Genomic DNA, 11,127 nt, shown 5'->3' on the forward strand with positions numbered 1-11,127 from the left:
TTCAGTGCGAAGTTTCATAGTCAGTGTACAACATATAGCTCCTTAGATATTCTACTCATACATGGCTCCTGTTCTTTGAAAACTAAGGTAGTCCTTAATTATGCATCCTCACTTTAGTTTATTGTCTGAAGAAGGAATTTGTATTTTTTGTTGTTGTTGTTTGGAATATGCTATAAGAAACAAACAATTGGGCTTTTCTGCGGCAAGTTCTTATAAACAAGCAGAGTTGGAGAATTTTAATTTGTTAGATAAACCCTCTTGCTGGGGAAAAAAAAGCAAACACAGCATGTGACAGCACTTTGTTAGTTGATCATTAAGCCATAACTTACCTTGTTTTATTATGCAGCTGACTCAATAAATGATTCAATACCTCAAAAGAGCCCTTAGGCCAGAGGTGTCAAACTGGCAGCCCGCGGGCTGGTTTCATCATACCGGAGCTGCGCCCACCCCATTGCCAGCAATGGCGAAAAAGCTCCGATACGTCGTGCAACGTCACATGACGTCGCGAGTTTGACATGCCTGCCTTAGGCTAAGCAGTAGTGACTTACTAGCAGGAGAGAAGAAAAACAGCCATTCTTAATTAATACTACTTTTACATCAATATTACTTAATTCTTAGGTTCCTTTCAAAGATAAAAAATATGAAATGTAAAATATTAAAAAATAGCTGAACAGTGATGAAAACTGTCATGCAGTAATGTTTTATTTTACTCCTCAGACCAACTGATTTATAATTTTTGAAGCATTTCTGAAACAGTAACCTTATGAGCATTTGATTTAGAAAACTCTCAGACTTGCTATTAGATAAAAATACAGAAAATAAACAACCTATTGCAGGAGAAAAATGGGTAGATTAATTTTTTCCTTTTAATGCAGGGGTGTCAAACTGCCGGCCCACTGACCGGATGTGTCACACAGAAGCCCCGCACACCCCAGCTCTGGCAAGGGGGAAAAAGTCGCAATATGTCGCGACATGTCACGTGACACGGCAAGTTTGACCCCCCCTGTTTTAATGTAAATGAGACTGAAGTTTTAATCTTATTAGAGGATAAAACCTTGAACATAGTGAAATTTATATCTGAATTAATATGCAAGGGATTGAGTTAAGTATTCATTGCAGAATATCTTAATATAAATGAGTTTTAAATGGCTAAAACTGTTATTAATCTTTACCATAATATGGGATTAAAATACAGTAGAACAATGACTTGGAAGATCTGGTTACTCTCCTCAAACTGGCTCTTTTAGTAGTCATCTGCATGCACAACTGTTCTGTACAGGTAATCCTCAACTTACAACAGTTCATTTAGTGACCATTTGAAGTTACGTCATTGAAAAAAATGACTTATGACCATTTTTCACACTTATGATCATTGCAGCATCCTCATGGTCTCATGACCAATATTTGGATGCTTGGCAACTGGTTCATATTTATGTTGCTTGCAGAGTCTCATATCATGTGAACAACTTTTGCAACCTTCTGACAAACAAAGTCAATGGGGAAACCAGATTCACTTAACAATTCGGTTATTAATTCAACTGCAACAATTCACTTAACAACCGTGGTAAGAAAAGTCGTAAAATGGGGTAAAACTCACTTAACAAATGTCTCACTTAGCAACAAAAACATTGGGCTCAATTATGGTCGTAGGTCAAGGACTACCTGTGCAGTGCAACTAATACAACTAAGCAGGAGGGGAAACATTGTCTTGTCTTCTGATCCTTCCAGTATTAATTTGAGCACTGATGCTTGTCCACACTGTAAACGTATGTCCTATATTATTCATAATTCCTGCCATTGGCACATGATTCCATGTATTTCTAATCAATACCTGAGCCTCAGTTCTGTATTACAGAATAAAATCAGAATTTTTTTTATCTAGAGATAAAAAAAAAAATCTAAAAGGCTTGGTCCTCTAATATTTCCCAAATCTTCTTTCATTCACAATATTGTGATGAGGCACAGCAAAGAAATGCTAATAAACATTAGTCCTTGCACTCACTTATTTGGTGTTTATACATGACTTGCATAGAGAAGTTTCCTCCTGAACTTTATTGGCCTGGACACCTTAATAGGAGCATCTGTTTTCAAGAAAGTTGATTTGTAGGACAACCACTACAAAAAGAAGGCAGTCATTAACTCTTAAAAATCTGTACAAGTTTAGCATGGGATATCCAATAGCAGAGACTTGATCCGTCTCAGTATATTAAAAAGAAATGAAGTATACCTTTAAAGGACCAGGTTGGAGGCAGATTTTCTATAGATTTTAGGCAGATTTTCTATATGGAGACCTCTATAGAACTTAGAGCTGGAAGGGACCTCAAGAGTCAGGAGACCTTATACCAGCCCAATCAAATGGTTGTCCAGTCCATTTTTTAAAACTTCCAGTGATGGAACACCCAAAACTCCAGGAGGCAAGCTATTCCATTGACTAATTGTTCTCACTGTCAGGAAATTTCTCCTTACTTCTAGCTTCGATTTATTTTTAACAAGCTTCCATCCATTATTTCTTGCCTTGCCATCTGGTGCTTTGGAGAATAAGTCAATCCCCTCTGCTCTGTGACAGCCCCTCAAGTACTGGAAGACGGTAATCATGTCCCCCTTAATCCTTTTCTTCAATAGGTTAGAAAACCTAGCTTCCTTCAACCAATCATCATACAATTTAGCCTCCAGACCCTTTATCATTTTTGTTGCTCTTCTTTGCTCACTTTCTAAGGTTTCAGAACTTTTTTGTATCCTGATGACCAGAAATGTATGCAGTATTCCAATTGTAGCCTCACTAGAGCAGCAGTAAAGCGTTATTATCACTTCTCATGATCTTGATGTTATCCCTCTGTTGATGCAGTCCACGAGAATTGCATGGGCTTATTTGGCAGCTGCACCACATTGTTGGCTCATACTTAAGTGGTGGTCCATTAGGCCACCTAGATCTACTGATGATGCTACCTAGTTTGAGCAATGGAATGTGCAAGAAAACAACCAAGCTCAGAGAACATCAAGGACCTTTCATTTTACCCCTAGGCTACAAATATTTCCCCTATTGGTACACCTTGATCTCTCAGTTACTACTGTTGAGCCAGGTACCACCTATTTTGTACCTCTGCATTTGGTTTTTCCTATCTAAGTACAGGACCTTGCTTTTCTCACCATTGAACTGCATCTTGTTATATAAGTGATCTGTCAAGATCCATCAGGATCTTGAGCCTATGTTCCAAAGTGATAGCAATTCCCCCCCAGCTTGGTGTCATCTGCAGATGTGATGAGTTCCCCTTCTATCCCCTCATAGATCATTCATGAAGATGTTGAAAAGTACTGGGCCCAAGACAGAACCTTGAGGTACCCTACTGCATGCTTCACTCTATGTAGATGTAGTTCCATTAAGGACTACGTGCTGGGGACAGTTGGTCAGCTATTGCAAATCCATTTGGTGGTGGATTCCCACATTTTTTTATCTTACTAAGAAACAGACTGTGGTCTTGGTTGTCAAATTCCTTACTGAAGTCCAAGTATACTATGTCCACAGCATTTCTCTGATCCACTAATTTAGTCATTTTATCAAAGAAGGATATATGGTTTGTCTGGCATGATCTATTTTTAACAAACCCATACTGGCTTCTAGTACTATAATCACTTTGTTCATTTCTAGCTGTTCACAACTTCTCCACTTGATTATCTTTTCAAGGATTTTCCCTGGGAAGTTAACAATATCATACAAGGATCATATACTAGGATTTCAAGCTCTCTCTGTTCCCTATACTATGAGCATTGGTATATTGGCATTTGAACTCTTTATCGTTGACCTTAGTTTTGTTTCCTGCGTATCCTGAGTTGTACTTGTGTGCCCCTTCTTCACCACTTCCTTTCTGTCTAATTTGTTGTGTTGACCTATATGCTTTGGGTTTAGCCCTACAGGTTTGTTTCCTTCCACCTCCAGTTTTAGTTTAAAGCCCTTTAGTTTAAAGCCCTTCACTTGCTTCCCAAACACATTCTTGCCAAATTTTGTCTATCTCTTGCTAGAAGCCTTTCCTGTAGGTCAGTGGTTCTCAACCTGTGGGTCGGGACCCCATTTGGGGTCGAACGACCATTTCACGGGGGTCGCCAAACCACGTTGTCCGCCATTTTTTTCCCTTTTCCCTAGCTGACCTACTCCCTCTTATTGGTGGCCACACCCACTTGGGGGTCACCACAACATGGGGAACTGTATTATGGGGTCACGGCATTAGAAAGGTTGAGAACCACTGCTGTAGGTAGTGTATACATGATTCAGAAAGTCAAAGTTCTCACCATTCTTTGAGCCAGCAGTTTACTTCTAAAACATCTGATCTCTCATTGGTCATTGACTTATCATTGGGATTGCTGATGATAAAGCAATCTGAGCACCCAGGTCCTTTGCTTTTTTTGCCTAGTTGCTCCTTTGATATTGATTTCAGGCTCTTAGTTGTATTATTCATCCTAACATGAAAGTGGAGAAAGGAATAATAATTGGTGGGCTGGATTATTTTAGTGAACCTATGTGACACATTTTTAGTCTGCACCTGGGAGACAACATACTTCCTTAAGAAATTATCTGCTCTATGTGATTATTAAAAGTCAATATCAACTTAGTAGCTCATAATAAAATCGAATACTTTCAAAATGGCAGTGACTATTGGTCTTCAAGTTTTAAGAAATCAAAATATTGAATACTATCATTGGCAAAACGCAGCCTCACTATACTCGTCCACATTAAAATTAAATGCTTTCTTAATAGAAGGGTTTTATTTCCTAGAGTGAAAAGATTAATCAGAAATAGCAATTGGTGTCACCATACAATCAAAGTGCAGCTGCATTCAGATGCCAGATAGTGCTTCTGTATAGACAAGGCAGTGGAAAATGCAAATTATTCTATTCTGACAAAGCAGAAGCAGTTTAAACTGTTACTTAGTGGTGTGTATGTATGCATGCACCCTTGCATAGGGGAAATAGTAAAACATGGAGAATGTAAGAGACACGCAGATGTGGAATGATGAGAGATATGAGAAGACACTCTTTGCCTGACAAAGAGCTTTATGAGGAAAATTAGCTTCGGGAGGGAGAAAGGGGGGGGGGAAATCCAGAGGCACCAATTGGAGCTTTGGTAGCTGACTAGACTGAGAGTGATTGTTTTACAAGCAGAAACCTTGGAGTCTCTCTTATCAAGCTTTATTACGATGAAAGCAGTGGTACAGTATTCAAGAACAAGTGAGTTATTTTTAATTTAGAATGATTGTATTTAATAGAAGTAGACTTCCTTGATTCCATTTCTCATTTTTACCCCTGTTACTATGGGCCAGAGAGGAAGCAGAACTATTCTCTGATAAAGTAGAGAAATCGGCAGCAGTGAATTACCGACACAATTGTTTAAATTCTAAGAGCTCTCTAGTTTGGGCTATTCCAAATCTGAGAGACTGGGAGAGAGGGAGATGTTTGATATATATCTATATCTATCTCTCTCTCTCCCAGTCTCTCAGATTTGGAATACAAGAAAAGCCCGAACTATATATTGATCTCTTTCTCAAACAAAACAGTCAAATTCCTGAGAGGAGGGAGAGGAGTCCTGTAAACACGTTCATAGACGATGCCATCTAGACATAGTCTTTTTATAATCTGGACTAATAACAGCATCAGTAAAATGGTTTTATAGGACATGAAGAACAATAAACCTTGTCAGAAGAAGCATCCAATAAATAATAAATTAAAGCTAAATATATAATAAAAAATTAAGTCTTGAAACCCTAACTTTGCCCCACTGTGTATTCAGGAGAGTGTGGCTTTCTTGCTGAGAGGGATGGTGGGAGGAGAATAGAGAGCAGAGAATCATCAATCTCAACCACTGCTCTGAAATTATCTCTTATTAAATTGTGCAAGTGCAGCAGTACTGCCTGACCTTACTACTGAAATGTAAACCTAGTTTGTGGAGGGCACCACAGCTTATGCTGAAAATCCCAGCTCAAGAATAGAAGAATGCACATTAATGGGGTCATGGGGCACAATATGTAGACACAAAAACCTTGTAAGTAATTGTACTCAGCCTTGCAGAGGATATGATTGTTTTAATGCTTTAAGAATTAGAGTTATTGCATACTAACAAGTGATTTGATAATAGGTGTTACTATACTTTTTGGCCTGTTGATCCCTGGTGGTTTCTAAACTTGTAGCCCTTCAATGTGGTAGCTTACTGCTTAAATGAATGGGAAGGAGAACTCTTTTTAAAGCTCTAGCTTTAAAATTACTACATTATTGAAGTTAAAATCAGCTATGAATGTTGAAAATTGTCTTAAGTCTGAATATTTTCTCTTATTTTGCCCACAGGGAAGCAGCACGTGAATGCCGCAGGAAGAAAAAAGAATATGTCAAATGTCTAGAAAACAGAGTAGCTGTCCTTGAAAACCAAAACAAGACATTAATTGAAGAATTAAAAGCACTTAAGGACCTGTATTGCCACAAATCAGATTAATTTTAATTCCCCGGTTTTTGTTTGTTAATGGGGGAAAAGACTGGTTTGGTGATAGTCAAACAGACAAAATGAACTTTTTATTTTCTAAGAATTTTTTTTCTTTTTTTTTTTTTTTCTACATACACAACTATCTGAAAGCAACTAAGGAATTTGATTCATCTGTGCTTGGCATTAAACTGTGAATGTTGCACATCTGCCTTCACTTCTTCCCCTCCTGAAATTGATTTCATCACAATACACCCTGATTCTGAAGAAAAAAAAGCAAACTTCCTCTTCAAAAAATAATAATCTTCATTTGTGAAGTTACAAGAGTTGGAGGTTTCTTACAATAATTTCAAGAGTCAGCATAATCTCATCTGAATGCCTTAGTGAGAGTCACCCTGGACTTTTGCCCTGAAATACTCAATGGGCCATATATATAATCAAGGTATGATGCTCTGAAGTGGCTGTGGTTGCCAAGTTATTGCATAATTTCAAATATACGTTAGCAATTGTACAGTTAACATCTATTTGGTGGGATAATGCCAAAGGAGATGCATTTCAGGTATACTCACCATAGAGGAATCGGAGGAAGCTGAAGAAATTGAGGAGGAGACAAGTTGGACAATTATGAACCTAATCCAATTTTTGTACAACAACAAAAAAAATCACTTATTTTCTATAATGTTTTAATAAGCTTTATGTAGTCAGACTTCCAAATTCAAATGATAACTATCACTTTATACTTGATTGGGATGTGGACTGGTAGGAAGCAGTAGTGTAGTATATGTTTAAGATGGAAACATCATAGTACATTCACTACTCTTTCCTTTTTCCATATACAAAAGCAAGATTATCCAAGGTAACAATTAGAAGCATAGTTAGCATAATACACACTTTGGGGAAAGAAAACTTATAGCTGTCCTAATTGTATCATGCAAGTAATAATTTTAAAACTTTGCCTGGAAACATTTTTGACTCTTCTGTTTTGCTTAAAACTTCCTTTGATATATTTTTAAAAAGAAGTAAATTCGTTCTCTGTTACATCATCTGCATGTATAATGTGGATATGATTAAAAAATTTATTTTTTTTTTGCTAAAATCCTACCTATTGTATATTCAGATGCTGTTTACACTTGTCCAGTGGACACATTTAATGCAGTCTACAATTCATTTAAACTGACTAATATGAATAGGCTGCCATGTAATTTAAGGTTTTAATTATATATATAAAATTGCCATATGCAAAGATTTTAATCAGATTTTGCAGGAACAAATAAAAGAATCCAGCAGCCATGAACATAGCAAAACTTTTGAAACCATTAGAATTTATGTGGTGAAAAAAAAACATATCCTGGAGTTGAATGGAGCTGAGGATCTATTAGGGCCAGAATGGGATTGCATGGAGACAATTGTCTAAGCCTAGTCATTATTTCAGTGTATGTATATTTATTTTATTTTAATAGCTTGTGTGCACACATGTGCGCGCGCACACACACACTACTAAAATACACAGTAGCTGTTCTGAAAGATAAAATACCAGGGTATATTAGGGAGAATTTGTCAGGTGCATTTCACAGTGTGACAATAGGGATTAAATCATTTTTAAAAACATATTTCCGTGAAAATTAAATATTTTTTATATAGGAATAGATAAACTTTTTTTCTTTGTTTATAGAGTACGTCAAAATTCTAGATTTGAAAAAGAGTATTTTTTTCACTCTCCTTTTAGTTTGCTAGACAAACTTGTTTATTCTCCTACTGGCATAGAAAATAGATAACCTGAACATCTGTGTAACTTATTTATATATGGATTGTGATCTTTCATAAATTTGATGAAACAGAATGAAAGCATATAAATTAATAATTAAGTGCTGCTATTCTGAAATTTTCATTCTCTGTATCTTTAAAAAACAAGGACTTTAGCAATGATTTGGGAATATATGCTATAGAGAGCTGAAATCCACAATCTGTAGCTGCATTGTGAAATTTGTCTTCTTTTCCCTGAATAATATAGTAGAATCATGAACTCGTTGATTTTGCAGAAGTCAGTTTTGTAACACTGCTGTCATGGTATGTGGTATCTTTTTGTTTGGATAATTTTTGAAAAAGTATCTCATAAAGCTGGCTGGGATCACATAAATGGGTTAACCTGTATAAAAATTATGCAATAATGTAAGATTTGTTTTGAAGACTTAAGTACTGGAAAAGCAACCACCATAACTCTCTCCATTATTTTGGCATCATTTGTAATTATTGGGTATGATTGTATTTTAGCAGATAAGCCACCAGCTGAGTGGGCTATTGGGGGTGGGGCTAGTGCTTTTAAGTGCTCTCTGAAAGGCTAAATCTCGATCACTTGTAGTATCACAGGATCTATTGTACTGGTTCTATAGTAAACGTAAAATTTACATTCTGAGATTTTTCACCAGCAATAACGCAACATTTCAGCCCACTTTATTTATCCTGTACTGAGTTATTTAGTTATTTATCTGGCATTCCATATATACTTTGAATTATGTTTTAATTATCCCAAGTATAGAGCAGGTTGGTGCCAATGTGTTTTGCAAGATACAGTCAAAATGAATGGGATAGTACTGAAAAACCAACCCTCAATTTGTATATTACTAATTTATTGAGTTAATAAACTTATTGAATAGTTAGTCTCTATTATACACTTGGCCCCTTTGCTGCACAACAGAAATTTTGTTGAATTTATTGACAGATTTAACTAAAACAACTGGCATGGAAAGGGCTAGTTCCATTATAGTCATCATACATAGAATTGATTTGAAGTAGTTTCTATATTTTACAAAAGAAAAAAAACATTCAGGCAGTACAAATATTGTCTGAGGTGTTCTTCTAAAAGATATTCTTGGAAAGGTTTATGTATAAAGTATGTACATATATAAAATATATATACACAGTATATAATCTATAGCTCTGAGAGCTTTTAAGTCAGGAATGCTGAATATTATAGTATATTGAGGTCAGAAAAAAATAGTATGTATGTGTGCAGATACATGCTTATTGTTTCTTCTCTCTTCCACCCTCACCCCCCAAATTTTGAACTATATTATTCTGGCGCTTATTGATATGTTTTGTTATTTTCTTATCCATTTTCAGTTACTTTATTTCACTGCAGTTTATATTTGTTATGAAGGTGAATTATGAAGTGATAGCAACTCCTTAAAGTTCCTTTTGTTCCCAAGTTATTCATTTTGTGCTTTGTCTGTTGGGCAGCTATTCATTTAAGGCAAAAACAATTGGAAAACATTTGAGTTATATGGAGGGAACAAAAGAGAAAAGAGGGGTTGCTCAATATTTTATTTGCATAATTTTACCCTATACTTGACTAATGGAAAGCATTGTAACTAGAATTTGAAAGCATACTTAAGCTCAGATAAGTTTGGTAATTGCACAGTATGTCTGTTGTGGAATCTACCATGTTCTGCAGAATTAAGCAATTATAAAATTACACAATGACAGCTATATAATTTTATAAAAGAGAAGAGCTGTCATCATAATTATAACTAGGAACTGAAATATGTGATCAGCAGATATGTGTTTTATTGTGGATATGTACCATTTAAGATACTTCAGGGATGAATGTTTGTTCCTGCACATTTAAAAAAAAAAATAGCATGTTAAATGAGAAAGATGCTTTCTATTCCTGACATAGTTTTAATGTGTGAGAATATTCTTTTTACACAAAGATGCAAATGTTCATTTTTCTACTTAACAGCCTGCAGAGGAATGGCTCAGCAGCAGATACATCTGAGTGTATTGATGTGACTTTAATGTGCTCCTGCTTATGGTGGGCTTAATATCTCTGTGCCTGCATGTTATTACTCAATGGACTCTCACGATATTGCTAAGAGACAGCTATTTTTTAGAGGCATCTGCACAAGGCAATACCAAAGACTGAGATCTCAAGTTAAGGGGAATTCCAATAAGAGAGGCTAATATTTAATTGTTAGAATATTTGAAAGAGAAAGAAATTCTAGGGAATGAGCAATAGATATATATTTTTAAAAGCACAATATTTCCCAGTGCCAATTAAGAGGGGATTGTATTAGTTACCACATGTAGTGTTTATAACATACTTTGAGATTTCTTATGTTGTTTAAATCCATGTTTGCGGATGTTATGCCTATTGATACATGTACAACGTACTGAGCACAGCCACCTTTGGACTGTTAAATAAAGAAATGGTGCTGAATACTTTAGCAGTCTACAGGTTTGTAATAACAATTTTCATTTTGAATATAGCATGAACATGGTCAGTAATTAGAATTGAATTATAAATATTGCAAACTCACATATAATTTTTAAAAAATGCAACTGTAGTCCAAAACAAGTAATATAAGTGTATTTTGGTATTGCAGGTACAGGTTCCTACTAGCCATTTCAAGCCTTTTAAAAATTTGTCTCTACAGTTAGAAATTCTTGAGGTTAATTCAGGATTGTTATTATGAATACATTGTTACATCTGCAAAGAACCTCATACATCTTTTTGCATCCACTTGCCCATTTTTTCAGGGTTATTGTATATTTTAACATTGCTACTCTGTAGCATTGTTTTATATATATATATATATATATATATATATATATATATATATATATATATATATATATATATATATATATATATATATATAATTTATTTT

The 11,127-nt window shown here is 35.4% G+C and overlaps 1 protein-coding gene across 6 annotated transcripts in view; it reads left to right on the forward strand.

Annotated features, from left to right (window-relative positions):
- Window positions 1-10,094, forward strand: part of CREB1 (cAMP responsive element binding protein 1) — a 49,990-nt gene extending 39,896 nt beyond the window's left edge. For all 6 annotated transcript variants that reach the window (XM_039352880.1, XM_039352883.1, XM_039352879.1 and 3 more), the window contains one exon: window positions 6,331-10,094. In XM_039352880.1, the coding sequence (XP_039208814.1) occupies window positions 6,331-6,475 (145 nt within the window). In that variant the 3' untranslated portion in view covers window positions 6,476-10,094. The remainder of the gene's footprint in view (window positions 1-6,330) is intronic.
- The last annotated feature ends 1,033 nt before the right edge of the window (window positions 10,095-11,127 follow it).

Source organism: Crotalus tigris, unplaced genomic scaffold, assembly GCF_016545835.1.
Source record: "Crotalus tigris isolate CLP2741 ecotype Arizona unplaced genomic scaffold, ASM1654583v1 scf7180000018485.2372832, whole genome shotgun sequence".
Taxonomy (NCBI): domain Eukaryota; kingdom Metazoa; phylum Chordata; class Lepidosauria; order Squamata; family Viperidae; genus Crotalus; species Crotalus tigris.